Source organism: Lemur catta, chromosome 2 (genome assembly GCF_020740605.2).
Source record: "Lemur catta isolate mLemCat1 chromosome 2, mLemCat1.pri, whole genome shotgun sequence".
In the NCBI taxonomy this organism is placed as follows: Eukaryota; Metazoa; Chordata; class Mammalia; order Primates; family Lemuridae; genus Lemur; species Lemur catta.
In genome coordinates this window covers 119476295-119494081 of record NC_059129.1, presented here as the reverse complement: position 1 = coordinate 119494081, position 17787 = coordinate 119476295, and the positions used below count along the sequence as shown (strand labels likewise).

General features: G+C 38.0%; 1 protein-coding gene and 2 pseudogenes across 3 annotated transcripts in view; 2 read left to right on the top strand and 1 right to left on the bottom strand.

The window, feature by feature from the left end:
• Positions 1-14742, bottom strand: part of ENPP3 (ectonucleotide pyrophosphatase/phosphodiesterase 3) — a 69631-nt gene extending 54889 nt beyond the window's left edge. For 2 of the 3 annotated variants that reach the window (XM_045544372.1, XM_045544373.1), the window contains exons 1-3: positions 14514-14669; positions 10106-10181; positions 785-907 (exon numbers count right to left, since the gene is read on the bottom strand). In XM_045544372.1, the coding sequence (XP_045400328.1) occupies positions 785-907; positions 10106-10181; positions 14514-14591 (277 nt within the window). In that variant the 5' untranslated portion in view covers positions 14592-14669. Of the gene's footprint in view, positions 1-784; positions 908-10105; positions 10182-14513 lie in introns of all 3 variants that reach the window. The other variant, XM_045544371.1, reaches the window with a different exon arrangement.
• Positions 5604-5960, top strand: LOC123633267 (annotated as a pseudogene).
• On the top strand, positions 6044-6240 carry LOC123633268 (annotated as a pseudogene).
• Positions 14743-17787: the final 3045 nt, after the last annotated feature.

The following is a 17787-nucleotide window of genomic DNA, read 5'->3' as shown; positions in this document are numbered from 1 at the left end:
GAGAATGACCAAGAATCACCAGCTTTCCAAGGGAGTCTTATGCACTCTGAAGCTTAAGAACCACTGAAAATGCAATGAAATAAGATGTTTAACTTAGGCCATTGTAAAACTCCATTGGAACACATGTAATTATACAGCATTTCATTTAATGTAGTCTGTTATCCCCTAACCTCAGTTAAATAAAGTGTGAACTCTGCATTTATCGCTGAAAAAGGAGAAATGATAATAAGATCCTGTATAAAAGGAGTTATGGGTTGAATTATGTCCCCTAAAAAGACATTGAAGCCCTAATCCCCGTTACCTGCAAATGTGAGCTTATTTGGAAATGGTCACATCCAAATTACTTGCAAATAATCAAGGAAAATGAGGTCATTGGGGTGAGCCTTAATCCAGTATGACTGGTGTTCTTATAAAAAGGGGAAATTTGGACACAGATACACACAGAAGAAGACTATGTGTAAAGACACAGACTATATGAAGGTTAAGGCAGAGTTTGGATTTGTGCTGCCACAAGGCAAAGATTGCCAGCAACCCCCCAGAAGCTAGGAGAGAGGTGCGGAATCAATTCTACCTCATAACCCAACCCTGGCAATACCTAGATGTTGGACTTCTAGCCTCCAGAACTGTAAGACTGTGAATTTCTGTTGTTTAAGCCACCCAGTTTGTAGTACTTTGTTTTAACAGCCCTGGGAAACTAAAGCACAAAGTGTGTAGGTGAAAATTTGGACATGCATTAATGATCGCACAACCAACATGCTAATAAACGTATTCTCAGAATTTATACTTGATTGCACACAGGTGTCTTCAAAATCCCAGCAGCAATCGCCTCGGTCTTTGCATCCCACATCACACCGGCAGCCCTCTAGTCCGCTATAAGATGAATCAAAGCATTTCTTCCTGCAGCTGCCTGTAGAGTAAAGGAGATAAGGATACCAACATTTAGGAGTTATCCAATGTCTCGTACCCAGATGGTGGGAGCATGCAGAAGTACTTAGCACAGACCAGGACAGACAAATAGATGCTTCTTATGGTGCTGCATGATCCGCCAGTACAGTGTGATAAATAATGAGACACTGACTCAGGCAAGGAGGACATGGGAGCATGTAGAGGCAGGACAAAAGCTAGCAAGGGGTTTCCAGGACCCTACTGAATCTTGGGAAAGGGATCAGAATTTTAAAAATCAGTGAAGCTTAGAAAGGCAAGTTTGGAGAACAGCAGAGAGAGGTCATGATAGCTAAGGGGTAGAGTTCAAAGGTAAAGACGGGCTGGTAAGAGAAATAGTGCATATGCCATTCTAAGAACCTTGAAGCCTAACCTTTGGTCATGGGAAGCCATTAATGAGTAAGCCAAGAGTAAGTAGACGTGTGTTTTAGAAACTCACTCTGGCTGATAGGTGAAGGGGAGTAGGCCTAAGTAGGGCAGGGATGGAAACTCTTGGGCCAAGCAGGAGATTCTAACCCGAACTTCTCTTCCCCAAAGAAGGGAAGTTCAGTTTTCTAGATATCTTAGCAAATATATGTATCTAGGCGGGAGTGTGAATGTTTGGGTCAGAAGCTCAGGAAAGAGAGAGATAAACTAAAGAGTTGGAGTCATCAACATATTAGTGATAATAAGCAATGGGAATATTGTAGTTGTCATTGTGCAAGGAGTGTGTGCCCAGCTAAGTATAATTTCCCCTTACTATGTACTCTTACTGAATATTTTCTGTAATTCCCTTATCATACTTGCTTTCTCCTTGTGTTCTACAGGAGTCACTTGAAGGCAAGGAGCACATAATGGTGTGTTTGGGGAATTCAACTACACATACCTTGTCCCCCTCCCTTGAAAACTATGCATGGTTTTAAATTAATTAATTTATTCCATGAATATTTATTTTAGCATCATTAAGGCTCAGGTATTGTGCTAGGTATTAAGGATAAAACTATAAATAATGTAGATATGTTTATAGAGATTTTATATTAATAAATGTTTTTTTAAGTGTTACCTACAAAGCAGTAGTGAATATTACATGGTAATGGGACAAGTGGTTAGCTATATGAAGAGGAGGAGTCTGTTGGTATTCTTGCCTTACAACATATACAAAAAATTAATTTTAAGGGCTTAACATATAAATGTCTCAGGAGTTAAGTGGTTAAGGAAAGTACTTTAGGATACTTATTTTCAAAATGTACAAAAAAGATTAAAGGAGATAAGAACTGATATAAAAGGCACTGAAAGCAATAATTCTCAAAGTAATAAATCTCCTGAACTCATCCTACTGTAGTTTGATCCCAAAGGACATAAAACTGAAGACTCAGATGATTTTCAAAGTACTATTACAAAAGGTTAGTGAACATATAAAAAAAAAGTGATTTTTCACTAGCAATCAAATCAATGAGATTTACTGGTTTGGGTAGCATAAATTCACAAAATCTTTCAGGAAGGTTATAAGACAATATAAAATAAAATGTGAATTGAAATAAAGAAAGATAGAAAAGATATGGAAAGAAAGAAAGGAAAAATGAGCTCATGAAAACATAAACATAACATTGCTATTATATGCATAAAATCCCTAGAAGAATATATAATAATGTGGTGATAATCTTAGTTACCTCTAAGGAGGGAAACTCGGTATATATAGGGCAGTAATGAAAGAAATCCTTGAATGAATAATGGGATTATATTACCTATTCAAAATTAATAATAATTTGAAAAGTCTGTCTACAAAGTGGAGGACATTTTCTTTAAAATATTTATATCCAATATTATGGTACACTTTTTAAAAAGAGTCCTTATGTTTTAGAAATATACACTGAAATGCTTACGAAAATAAAATGATGTCAGGCATTTGCTTCAAAATAATATGGAGAGGAGTTAGTGGATAAAGGTATAAATAAAACAAGATTGGTCATGAACTGATAGAGTCGAGTTATGAATACATGAACATTTATTCAATCAATATTTTTACTTTTGTATATGTTTAAAAATTTTTATTAATAAAAAACATCTTCATACTCTTTGATCTCACTTATTTTACTTCTAGACTCTATCCTAAAGAAACACACAAAGGTCTACATTCAGAAATGTTCTCCACATTATTATCTATAATTGCAAAATTATTTTTAAAAGTGAAACAATCTTAACTTACACTAAAGATAGGGTATATTAAATTATTGTATCTACATAAAATAACATCATAGGCATTTTTGGATGCCAGTAGAAGTTATTTTAAATGCTTATGTTATTATTTCTAGAAAACAAATTAGAAAATAGTATACAGTTTTCTCATTAAATGTAGCTGGTTGATTAATCTCATTTACCTACTTAATCTCCCCAAATCCCACAAAGATGTCACAAAAAAAAAAGGGAAAACAGTTTTTAAAGAGACATAAACACTCTAAATCGAATAATAGAACATGGAATTAGGAAAAAAAACTGAAAGACAGAAATAACAGAATGAAGAAAGCAACAATTAATAGATGCCTAAGAGGAGGGGGTCCCTGGAAAGGTAAAAGTCAAGTGACTTTTCCCCAGAATCCTAGAGAAAGAGGTCCCCCACTTGGAGACACCAGGTACCATTAGATGAGGGGGGAAGAGAAACAGGCACAAGGCTAAATGTAGGGGAATTGGTTAAAGTCTGAATGTGGAGCCCACCCTGCTTCCCACCCCAGTCTAGGAGGCTCAGAATCTGTAGGAATTAGGAGTGGCTTTCATTACAGAGAAAACAGACTTAGAGCAAGATAGTGATGATGCAAAAAGACCAACAAGTCTTACTCTGAAAAGGAACAGATGGTCATCAGACATTTGAGGATAGCAGGATAGCATCCAACATGAAAGCCAAAAACCAAAATAAATAACATAAAAGAAAAACTTGATTGAAAAGGAAATAATGCTGGGATAAGAAGAGTTAAAACACATAGACACACAGACATACACACTATTAAGATCCGCAGAAAAGAGACACGATAATATGTCCATACAATAAGAAAGAAAGCTAAAATTAAAAAAAAAAAGGAGCAACATTCAGGGTGCTCTTGGAAATAAAAATATGAGAGAAGTAATGAAAAATTCAATAGAGGGGTGTGGTAGGCAGAATTATGGTCCGCAAGAAGATTTCATGCCCTCTAATCCCCGGAACTGTGAATTTGTCATCTTACACAACAAAGGGACTTTGCAGATTGAATTAAGGGTACTAATTAGTTGATCTTTTTAAAAAATATATAAAATTATTTTGTTTTAGCAATACTGCATATAGGATGATTCATCTGGAACATTGGCGGTCTTAAAGCAGGGAGCTAGGACTTAAAAGTGAAAAAAAAAGAAAGAAAATGGAGATGATGTTATTAAAGAAATTATATTATACAAATTTGCCAGAACTGAAGTGCATAAATTATTAAAAAGTTGCCTACCAAGTTTTCCAGGCCAAAACTCTCACTAAGAAACCAATAGGGTTAAGAGATCTTGAAAATCTACAAAGAATCACCAATCAGGATAGTATCAATTTTCTTAAAAGCAACACTTGATGCTGTAAGATAGGGCAGTAATGGTTTCAAATTTCTAGAAAAAAAATTATTTTTATCTTAAAATTCACTATCTAGCCAAACTGTCAAGTGTTCAATTAGGAAAATAAAGATGTCTTTAGATAGGCAAGGACTCACGTTATATCTCTCATACATCCTATTTTAGGAAGCTACCAAGGATGTTTTTTAACAAAATGAGGAAGTGAAACAAGAAAAAAGAGATTTAAAGGAAACACAGGGGCCAGGTGTGGTGGCTCATATTTGTAATCCTAGCACTTTGGGAAGCCGAGGTGGGAGGATGGATTGAGCTCTGGAGTTTGAGACCAGCCTGAGCAAGAGAAGACCCATCTCTACTAAATATAGAAAAAATTAGCTGGTCGTGGTGCAGCGCCTGTAGTCCCAGCTACTTGGGAGGCTGAGGTAGGAGGATCCCTTGAGCCCAGGAGTTTGAGGTTGCTGTGGGCAATAGAGCGAGAAGCTATCTCAAAAAATAAAAAAACAAAAAAACAAAAAAAAAAGAAAAGAAAAGAAAAGAAAAGAAAAACAAGAAACACAGGATCCAGCATAGCACAATAGATAAGCTAATGGAAATATCAGTCATACATCAAACCAAGAGAGCAACCAGCATAGATTGGATTGACAGGATAAAGAAAACAAAAATTAAAATAAAAGATACAATTCTATACCCAACTTTACACTGCCAAGAAGTAGGGAGCCAAAGGCTGGTAGGGAGGCTGGTGAAGGTGGCCTGGGCTGTGGCAGCCATCCTAGAAAGCCATCTGGGACCACTTACCCAAGTTGAGAGGATGTAAGCCTTAAGATCCAGGAATCCCATTCCTGGGTACGTGACAAAGCAAGTCTCACGCAGGTCCATAAGGGCACCTGCAGGATTTATGTGGTTGTAAGGAAATAAACCCAATCTGGATATTTAGCACCAGAAGAGCCGTAAGTCAGATGGTACGTTGGATACGTGCCAAAGAGAACCAGGTAGTAGAAGAGTAAGAATAGATGCATACGTGGCAGTTTAGGTGGATCTTAAAAAGCACTCAATGAAAAAATAGTGGGTTGAGGAGCGGACGTTGAGGCAGGGTCGGTCGCCAGACCATGCTGGGCGTAGCGTGCGGCAAGCTGGCCTCAGCGCTGCGGAGGACAAGCGCGACGTCGTCTGCTGTCGCCCATAGGTGCCTGCACGCGTGGGGTGGCGGCCCCGGGCAGGCAGACCCGAGCTAAAAGGCAGAGGAGCCGCCCCGCGCCTTCGACCTGGCACTGCTGGGGCTGCTGGAGTTCCCGGTGTGCCTGCGCTCCAAGAAGCCGCTCAGGTGTGAAGCGACAGCAAATGAACTGATTAATGAAGAGCTGGGAATAGCCTATCCCATCATTGATGGGATTCCTAATATGATGCCACAGGCAGCTAGGATGACACATGAAAGAAAGAAGCAAGAAGCAATGGAGCAGCACTAGGTCATAATTTTTTAAAAAATTGAATTTTCTTAATGCCATATATCTTTTAAAGCAGGGTGGCAGGTAATAAGTGGAGGAGAAGGATGTTTCTGTCTCTTCCTACGTTGACTGCTCTTATTCCACTGGTCTCTTTAGCAGGACTGTTCTATATATTGGGCTGCACTAAGCACAACCAGCCTTTGCTTTTACAGTCTGCTCTGGCCGGTTACCATGCCAGTCAGTGCACATGTTCTTCCACCTTTCTACTTGGATGGGTCTTAAACTCTTCAGGCATAATTAACACAACCAGAGCCAGGATGGTGTGTGTGTGTGTATATATATATGTGTGTGTGTGTGTGTGTGTGTGTGTGTGTGTGTGTGTGTGTGTGTGTGTGTGTGTATGTAAATGATATGTCTTGGGCATCTGTCTCTGAAAGCTCAACTAGGTGGAGATACTAGAGACCCATTTAGTTTGCAGGAAAGAAGTTTTGCCTGGCTGATGTCAGGCTTAGGACTACTGGAGGCTTAAGCTATACAAGTTTCTTGTATTATACTCTTGTTCTGCCCTTGTTTCTTTGAAAGTTCTGACTTATAACTGCTGTTATCAGAAGAAACATTTCAACAAAGTGTCTTGTTGGAGATTAACACCTCCAGCCATCATCTGATGACTATTTCTCATCCTTTCATTTAAAAGTTTGTCATTTGAAATTTTGCATGTTTTTATAGCTTCAAGATATTTGGTGAGTCACACACTAGAGATGATTGAAATAATTCCAAAGGAGCTATGTTGGAATGGCTGTAGAGAAATGCATTTGCACTAGTGTGATATAAAACCACATAACAAACTGCAAATTTCATGTACTTACAAAAATTCTGAGTTTGTAAAATTACCTTCATTTCTTTGGCATCAAATGCTTGTATTAATAATAAAGTAAGATGTTGAAACTTACCCATAAAAAACAAATCAATTTGCAGTAAAAAAAAAAAAAAAAAAAAAAAGAAAAAGAAAGAAAAGAATAAAGGAAAAAAAGAAAAGAAAAGAAAAATTATACAGATAAGGATATATCATAATCCATTTGCATAAACGGCCTTTACATTTTTACATTCATTCTCCTCCTGTGAAACTTTTCTGCACTTGGTTTCCAGGACACAGCAATCATATAGCTTTCCTCCCAAATTCATGGCCACCACTTTCTAGCCTTCTGTGTTTTCCCCCCTCATCTCCCCAGTTGTTTAAGGCTGGTGTACCCTAGTCACATGGCTTTAAATCCCACATATGATGCTGATCACCATCACAATGCATGCCCGGGCTGGCCCTCACCTCTAAAGCTGGCCTCATATGTTCAACTGCCTTCTTGACTTCTCCACTCGGACATCTAGAAGATGTTTCAAATTTAACATATCTAAAACTGAGCTCCTGATTTTCTATCCAAACTAGCTCTGTCTATAGTCTTCTCCATCTCAATTCTGGATCTTTCATATTTCTAGACGTTCATGCCAAAAATTGGGGTCATTCTCGACTCCTTTCCTTCTCACTCTGTATCCAATCTGTCAATAAAATCTATCTACCACACTAAAATACATCCAGGATCCAAATACTTTTTACCAGTTACAATGCTGCCACCCTGGTTCAAGACTTAAGACTTGTCCAGATTATTGCGATAATTTCCCAATTAATTGGTCTCTCTACTTTTGTTTTGACTCTGCCATCTATTCATAACACAGCAGCCCTAGGCATGCTGTTGGAAAGCAAACCAGAGCATATCATTCCTTTGTTCAAACCCTCAAATCACTACCTATCACTCTCAGAATGAAAGCCAAAGACCATGCTTTGACACACCAACCCTACATGACCTGGCTCCTCTTCACCTGGTCAATCTCATTTTATGACTACTTTCCTCTAGTCCTCTTAGTTGTAGCTCACAGCCTCCTTGTTATTCCTTACATGGAACAGCCAGGCAAGCTCCTGCCTTAGGCCTTTGCACTTGCTGTTCCTTTACTCTTTACGTAAAAGTATTTCTCTCTCACATACGCTCACTCACACACACACACACTCACACACATCACCCTGATTCAATACTTCATATTCCGCTTTTTGGCTTTACTTCTTCTTTAGCACTTTCCCTATCATGTGATATATATTTATCTTATTTATGTTTTTGCTGTCTGTCTTCCATGCTAGAATGTAAACTTCCAGAAGGATTTTTGTCTGTTCTCTTCAACACTGTATCCCAGTAATTACAATAGTACCACACACAGAATCAGGTTCAATTTTTGAAGAATAAATAAAAAATATGTACACACAAGAGAGTAAATTTGTAAGAACATACACAAATTTTAAAATCACATGTTAGAAAAAATATATATTGCTGCTCACGCCTGTAATCCTAGCACTCTGGGAGGCCAAAGTAGGAGGATCACTTGAGCTCAGGAGTTTGAGACCAGCCTGAGTAAAAGTGAAATCCCATCTCCACTAAAAATAGAAAAATTAGCCAGGCATGGTGGTATGTGCCTGTAGTCCCAGCTACTTGGAAGGCTGAGGCAGGAGGATTGCTTGAGCCCAAGAGTTGGAGATTGCAGTGAGCTACTATCATGCCACTACACTCTATCCTGGTCAACAGAGTGAGACTCTGTCTAAAAAACAAAAACAAAAAACAAGAACAAAAACAATATATATATATATATATATATATATTCTATAGAGGGTGGATTAACTGATGTGGAGAATGATGAGAATGGACCAAGGTTAGGGTTTAGGGGAACAGAGGTGGATAACGACGAGTAATAAAAGGATGAAAATGATAGAGATGCTGGCATAAAAGGGGCTGGAGCTAAATACCAACTCTGGGTGGGAGAGAGAAGGAAGTGATGCCACATAGGACTAATTGAGGTGAAAGGAAGAGAATAAGAAAAATCCACTCTGGGAAGCCAGCCAGGAGGTGTACTAAAGAAAAAAAAATAGGAATGAGTAGGTGAGTTGGAACAATAGGAGGTTTTTTGTGGGGTTTTTTTGTTTGTTTGTTTTTTTGTTTTGTTTTTTTTTTTTTTTTTTTTTTTGGGAGATTAGGTATGCTTTTGCAATAAATTTATGTGATTTGCAGCTTAAAATAGCCAAAACATGATGCCCATTTGTGCACACTAACATCAGATTGATACCACCAGCATGGCCTGCCAACATTCATTGGATCTGGGACTGGCACCAAGGCTCAGAAACATAATAGCCAAGTGACCAAGAGGAATTTTCCAGCTAATGTTCACCTTTTCAGTTCTACTGTGTTCCCAGGTTATGCCGAAGGAGCTGAGTGTTTCTTCCGTGAAAACGTGATTGGAAAATTGCCAGTTGATCTCACCAAGAGTCTTCCTAATGAGGAAGGGATCAGACATTCCCCACTGGAGTCACACTAGAAGTCACCAATCAAATTGAAAAGAGCCACGGACGATCTAGCATCTGGCCTCATTCTTCACCTTAGCAAAAGCATCAAAACAATATACAAAAAGATTACAGGAAATTCTTTTTATATAATCATTTGTATATGGTATATTACTATTCACACTATTCATATGAGATATGGCAATAGGGATGTAGAGGTGTTTTTATGTTTTGGGGCACATTTCTCCTATTTTTCTTTCCCTCTTATGACAAAAAACATTTTGAAGCTTTTATTATGCAGTACTTTTCAAGTTTTTGGCACTGCCTAACCAAGAAATAGTGAGATTTCAGAGATGGAACAATATTAACATGGTATCAAGGTGCAGAGTGGTGGCAGAAGGTCATGGGAGTGATGCAACCAAGATTTTCAAGGCCTGGACACTTTGTCATCAGATGTTGATTATAGTAGGAGCTGAGACGGAAAGTCTGTGATCCAGCTGTCAAAGTCCTCTACAAAGGTGAGGAAGGGTAAGGGAAAATACTGGAAGGATAATGAATCTCAAAGGAGCAGAGGTGTTTGTATGAGGGTAAGAGATGAAAGTCCAGAAATGACAGTGGAAAATGCCAACCACAGATGTGGGCCCCTGATAAGTGGGATGTGGGAAAGGGAGACGCCCAGAAGGAGAGAGATGCATGCAGGAGAGAGGAGCCTTAGGGAGGGAGACAGTTTTAATAGATTAAAACTAGGAGAAAGAAGAAGTAAGAGAATGTTCTGAGAAAAGGCTGAGCGGTGTACCTTGATTTTCTGGTTTCCTGAGTCCAAGTACCAGACCTAATGCAAGTGACACAATCACCAACAAAGCAAGAAGGACCTATTGCAAAAAAGGAAAAGTAACCTTTACAATTTTAAAAATATATATATACAGAAATACAAATAACCAGCCTCTCTTAGTGCTTTCTCTAAGTACCTACAGCAAATTAGTTATGTGAGATCCCAGATTCAACAATGATAGAGGTATGTTATTTTATTTAATGTCTGAAAATAAAAGAGAAGGTTTGGGAAGAACTTTAAAATAGCATTTATTACAGATCTTCAAATTCAAATACATTCACTATTCAAATGCAATGAGCTTAACCCCGAATTGAGTTGAAGTAAGAATTAAAACCACAAAACCACTTTGTTTGCCCAGTTTTTCTTTTTTAATGAGACACCTGTTTGGAGATCATTTATCAAAGAGCATTCCAGGACTATGAAATCCTTAACTGCCTCATTCCTAGGGAGCAGGGTTGGTTTTTTTCTCCTTACTCTATCAGAGAATAATGAGAATATTTAATACAAGTAAAAATATAGTTTCCAAATAATTAACTTGCAAGCTATCTGCTTTATATCTTCAGCTCATACAAATGATTTAGGGTAACTTGGAAACTGCCTGACCAAAGATTGTTCATATCATTCATTAGCACTGTGTTGACAAAGCTCTTTGGTGCAATGAACTTTATGCTATGATTAGATTAAACTATGATATAATTGAAGGGAATTCTTGTCACTGCCCTCTTTGCCCATCCATGAAGTCCAAAGATAAGCATGCTGACTGATCAGTCTTGAATACTGTATATTGTCAGAAAGAATGGAAACAGACACAGAAATTACTTAGGAAAGTATTTTACAATAACTTTTGTTATAGTTTGAAACATAAATAGGCTGGGCGAGGTGGCTCACATCTGAAATCCTAGCACTCTGGGAGGCTGAGGCAGGAGGATCGCTTGAGCTCAGGAGCTTGAGACCAGCCTGAGCAAGAACGAGACCCAGTCTCTACTAAAAATAGAAAAATTAGCCAGGCAACTAAAAATAGAAACAAAAAGTTAGCTGGGTGTGGTGGTGTGCGCCTGTAATTCCAGCTACAGGGGGGACTGAGGGAGGAGAATCGCTTGATCCCAGGAGTCTGAGGTTGCAGTGAGCTAGGCTGACACCACGGCACTCTAGCCCAGGTGACAGAATGAGACTCCATCTCAAAACAAAACAAAACAAAACAAAACAAAAAACAAAAAAACCATAAACACACAGTAACTTTGACAAAAGAAAAAGCTGCAACATCAAAATTTGCTTAGATAATTAAGAGCTACTACATAAACTATTGATTTTTTGAAGTTTGTTTTCATTCTGAGAGTCAACTGGAAAATTAACACATCTAACTTTTACAATGGAAGTGAATTCAGTGATTGGGAAAATGTGTTAAAATACTGGCCAAACAGTTGTCATATGAACTCTCAAAGTTAGCCCAAGGGTCAGAGATATCAGTATGGATTCAGTTAGTGGAAAGATTGGAGAGGAGAAAGTGAACATAAACATTTATTAAATAACAGCAGGAGCAGCTAGTCCCTTGTCCTGGTGCTCACAAGCCAGAGGCAACCAAAAATAGGATTACTACAAAACAGCCAAGCAACACTGGGAACTCCACGTGGTAAACCGCATGTATCATAGATTTACAAATTAATATATTTTGGTTTGTATCTTATCTTGATACTTTCACTGTTCAAACTTGCTGGAAAAATAGACAGTATCTATCTGTCCTTGGGATGTTTTAAAACTGTAATATTTAACCTTAGCATCCGTTTCTTCATGATTTTGTATTTGTTCCACAAATTTATGCCTTGCTGTCTGCATTATTCTGTAAGCTCCTTAAGAGTAAGAGGTGCATTTTTAATCTCTTATAACCATTTACTATAATCATTTACTCTAAATGTGTAATTCTGAAGAAGTTTCTGGATATTGTGGTGCACATGTATCTTAAACTATCTTGTCCTGTGCATAAAGTGGGAAGGTTACTCTGGACTCCAAAACTCACTGAGAACTCAACCTTTGGCTTTAGCTTGGCTGAATAAAGATCAACTTAACACATAGCAGATAAGGGCGAGGCGGGAGGATCACTGGAGATCAGGAGTTCAAGACCAGTCTGAGCAAGAGTGAGACCCCCGTCTCTACTAAAAAACTAAAAAGAAATTAGCCGGACAACAAAAAATATATAGAAAAAATTAGCCAGGCATGGTGGTGCACACCTGTAGTCCCAGCTACTCAGGAGGCTGAGGCAGAAGGATTTCTTGACCCTAGAAGTTTCAGGTTGCTGTGAGCTAGGCTGATGCCACAGCACTCTAGTCTGGGCAACAGAGTGAGACTCTGTCTCAAAAAACAAAAAACAAAAAACAAAAAAAAACATAGTAGATACCTTTACATTTCTTAAATGAAACTTTAGTCCAAATTTGAAAACACTAGGGCACTTTTCAAACAATGATTTAAAAATATTTAACTTAATTATATGTACTTAAAAAAAAACCACTAGAAGGATACAGAGATGGGAAATAAATCATGCACAAATTTTGTTCCCAAGGATTTTATCATTTTCTGAATTGATAAGGCAGGATAAACATACTAAGCAGCATGAGAATGATCAAGAGCTCTCTAAAATTCCCAGAAGGATAAAGAGTAAATAGTATACATTGAAAGTTTACTTTGTTACTGGGCTCAACTCTTGCATACATTGTTTCATTTACTCCTTGAAACAACTGGAGAGACAGAATGGTGGAGACATTAACTACCATAGGCAATTTAGGAAAAAGATGAAACAAGATAGATGTGAAAAAATAATGCAGTTGGTTTTGGCTTGAGGTACTGTGTGAGGAGCCAGGAAGCAGGCATTTGAAATTGTGTGGCAGGCTGGGCCCAGTGACATGTGCCTGTAGTCCCATCCACTCAGAAGGCTGAGGCAGGAGTATCATATTGCCAGGAGTTTGACACCAGCCTGTCTCTAAAATAAAATAAAATAAATATCTAAAAAATAATTTTTTAAAAAAGAAATTTTATGACAGAGACTCAGCAAAATGTTAGAGCTAGGGCTTTCTTGAAATTCTTAATTGAGGATATGATTCTTAAAACCACTAGAGAAGATGAACTTGCAAAAGAAAAAATCTTTAGATAAAATTCGTGTAAGCTGATGTCGTAATTTGCAATGAGAAGAAAGATTAACTGACCAAGAATGCAGATAAGGAGAAAAGTCATACAAAGAAAAATTTCTAACTGGCCAAGAATGCAGATAAGGAGAAAAGTCATACAAACAAGAATTTCTATGTCATTCGTGGTGGAAGCAAGGGAAGAGAATAATCCAAAGTGAGAAAACACTCAACAATATCCATGATTGTTATTATGGCTACTCAAGTGGAGGAAGGACAGAGAGAAAGACTAACTTTAGTGGTGATGATGGGGGTGAGGTGGGTAGTTAAGTACAGTGGAAACAAAGTCAGACCATGAGTAATGGTTGGGCGCTGAGAAAACCCAGGCAGTGGAGACAGTCTTCCTTTCCCCCAAAATTTGATGGTGAAGGGAAAAGAGAAAGTAATAAAATAAAATTTTAAAAAGCTTTTTTTTTGGGGGGGGGATCAGGAGGTATGGCAGATCTTGCTGCATAAAAGGACAATAAAGAGAAAATAAGCAAAAGAGACTATCTCTAGGAGTGAAGTAAAATAGAATAAAATCAATAGTTCAGCAAAGAATATAAAATACAATGATTTTAATTTCTCACTCTCTGGTTTTAAAATATTCATGTGATAAAAAAGTGAATTGGGGCCACGTGCGGTGGCTCATGCCTGTAATCATAGGACTCTGGGAGGCTGAGACTAAAGTATTATTTGAGCTCAGGAGTTCAAGACCTGCCTGAGCAACAGCGAGACTCCGTCTCTACAAAAAATAGAAAAATTAGCCAGGCGTCATGGCACTTGCCTGTGGTCCCAGCTACCTGGGAGGCTGAGGTAAGAGCATCACTTGAGCCCAGAAGTGGCAGGTTGCAATGAGCTATGATCACTCCATTGCACTCTAGCCCCAGGCGACCAAGCAAGACTCTGTTTCAAAAAAAAAAGTGAATTGGGAGGTAATTATAATCACACCAAAAAAAAAAAAAATCAGTGCTGCAAAATGTTCTGTCACGGATTCCAACTTTTTAGATTAATCATATATTAATCTGTTGTTATTCAAATTTCTTACTCATATAATATGATTAAAACATTAATTTGCATTAGAAGTGTCATAAAGGACAAAACTGAATACAATTACTGAAAATTTTACATTTAAATAGCAACACAAAGAAATATAAATGAGGAATCATACACTTTTAACATTTGTCACAAAGCTAGAAAGACTAAAATTATGAACTTACAGTACAAATTATTTTGTATTTCCTAAGAGTGTTCTTTTTAACAGGTTCCTCTGTTGACAAAGTCAGCATCGATTCCATTGTTCTGGCAGTTGCATAGAGCTGTTTATTCAGAATGGAGCAGTGCTCCTTCTTTTCTAGAGTCTGGCAAAGACAAACTGTGTGAGTTACATGGCCGTGCCTGACTTTTAAATGGCTGAGAAAATCACACAGCTCTTAATGATTGGGCAATCTAGAGAGAGGAAAAGTGTCGTAATAACAATAGTGTCAAAAGATTAAAGTTCATTTCTAGCATATTGTAGATAACTGTTCTTTTATTCCCCTTAATTTATACTAAATGCTAATCAAGATATATGTAATGAGAATAATTCAGTAATCAAATTTTAACACAATCTGATCATTTATTGTCTTTAAAAATAACCCCAAATGAAAAGCTTTGTTACAGAAATTCCAGGAAGTTTCTACTTGTTATGTAAACTTCATATCAGAGTTGAAAACCAACATATTAAAAAATGTGCTTTGAAGCCGAGCACAGTGGTTCATGCCTGTAATCCTAGCACTCTGGGAGGTCGAAGTGGGAGGATTGCTTGAGCTCAAGAGTTCGAGACCAGCCTGAGCAAGAGCAAGACGCTGACTCTACTAAAAATAGAAAACTTAGCCGGGCATTATGGCACTCACCTGTAATCCTAGCTACTTGGGAGGCTGAGGCATGAGGATCACTTGAGGGCAGGAGGAGGAGGCTGCAGTGAGCTATGATCTATGATCACACCACTGGACTCTACCCTGGCAATAGAGTGAGACTATGCCTCAAAACAAACAAACAAAAAAACAGTGCTTTGACTACAACAGGAATTCTGAAACTCTACTGAACAAATATAAAGTACTTAATTCTGTGCCAAGTATTATTTTTTCATTTTATATATATCTTAAGTGAGGTTGAGTATTTCAAATCTGTGGTAATTATATCTTGCATTCTACCGTGTTCACAATTTAAGACATTTGTTTTTATACATGTTATCTCATGTCCAACTTAACAATATCATTTATAAAATTGTACTCTTGTTTTTAGGTGAATAAATTAAGGCCCCAATATTTAAATTAAGTTATATGACTTACTTGTCCAATGTCACCTACTTATTAGATGCGAGAACTAGAACTGGAACCTAAGTCTTCTAACTCCCCAAATCCAAGGCAATTTTCACTAATCAATTTAAATTCACTGTTTTCTTATTTATATGGACTGAAGCTTCCTAATATGTATACTTCCTGCTGAGAAGGGGCTACAGGATTATGATGAAAGAAGCCAAATTGATAATAGTGTGGCCAGAGAGAGTTATAGCAAATGATGAGCATTAAGTTATTCCAGTTTCAGTGACCCTAAGCCAGTGATTCTCAAAGTGTGGTTCCACAGAACATTAGTCCTAAGATAACCTGCTTGGTCAAATGTAGCTTGAGAACTCATCTCTAATATAAACAATATAAAAATTCTGTAGGCTATGGTACATCCTTTGGCAAACACTCCTCTAACTAAACTCTTCCAACTCTAAAAGCAGTGGAAAAAAATATGAAAAGAATCTATCCTAATATACGATGACTCCTAAATGTTAAGATTATTTCTGAAAATCATGTCTAAATCTCTTTCTGTTACTGAAGTCCACTCCCTTAAGAAAAAGTATGCATCATGAGGGCAACATTTCCTTTTATGGCTTTGAGGATTTGTGCCAGGCTTTTCCATCACCCGCTTGGTCCAGTATTCACCCACTGCATCAATTCCCCCATCGGCCTAATTAGTGGCAGCATCGGCATTAGTGGCTGAGACAGAAGGAATTAGGTTTACAACTAGAAGGTGCCACAGAGATCATCAAATCTAGGGGCTTGCAGACATCTTTCCAGGAACTTCATGGACTTATAAGGTCTTTATAAACCAGAAACAAACAAAAACATTTTTGAATAATTTTAGCATGTGGTTTTCCACCCTGGATGAATGTAGAAGCACCCAGAGAAGTTTTTTCTTGTTTGTTTTTCTTTAATTCTGAAGCCCAGGCTCCACTTTATTTGAATTATCTTCTGCAGTTTGGCCTCAGGCAGCAGTGTTTTTTAAATATCCCTCCAAGTGGTTTCATATGTAGCGAAGATCAGTCTAAATACTTTACTTTTAAATTCTTTTCTGCAAATATTCCCTAAGTATTCTAATCAAATCTTCAAATTTCAAAAGACCCACCCAAGGGGCTTGGTCACTTGCACAAAATTCCCTTGGTTACTGATATCTCAGAAGTGAGATGCTGCCAGGTCCCCGCTTCAGTGTTTTGTTGTTGTAGTATAACTTATTTTCTAAAAGAAAGCTCAAGGCCACATCACAATTTGTCTCAAAATTAGGGGATCCCTAAGATATATGTTTTTTTTACCTAATCATTATTATGTGCCTTCAATTTTTAGGGGTTTCTAATTGCTGATTTGCATTTACAAGCGGCATTCTACCTGCTCTGCCTTAACTCTGGTTCCTCAGGCTGCTACTTTTTTTCCCTCTGTGGTGGTTAGTTTCACGTGTCAGCTTGGCTAGTCTGCAGTATCCAGTTACTTAATCAAACGCTAAAGCTAGGGCATTGCTGTGGTGATATTTTGTAGATGTGGCTACAACTATAAGTGGCTGACTTTTAAAAAAGAACATTATCTTTGATGATGTGAATGGGCCTCATCCAGTCAGTTGAAGTCCTTAAGAGCAAAAACAGGTTTCCTAGAGGAGAAATTCTGCCTCAAGACAGCAGCACTAGCCTAAGTTGCCAGACTGCCAGCCTGCCCTGTGCTACAGATTTTGGACACGCCACCCCTCACAATCAAATGAGCCAATTCCTTGATACAAACCTCTCTCTCCCTCTCACTCTCTTTCTCCCCCCCTTCCTCCCCCTCTCTCCTGTTTCTCTGGCAAACCCTACCTTATATACTCTTTGAACATCATTTCACATTCCTTGTTTTTAAGATTTTGCTTTATATCTGATCTCTCACCTTATTTGGACTACCAGGATTTGTGCTCTTGGTTTCTGACTGCCTTCTTAATTTTTAAATCCTTGTCTTGATATTTGTAAAGGTAATTTATACACTTGGACTCCAGAATCCTTACCTGGTTCTGACACCCCAGTTGCACTTTCAGATGTTGCTTCCTGGTACTCTCCAGGATGTGACTTGGTTCTATACCAGTTTTGTATGCCAGGGTCCCACTGCCTTGGCTCCGTATCTTTCCTAAGTGAGTCATTTCCTCCCACACTGCCGGAACTTCTTT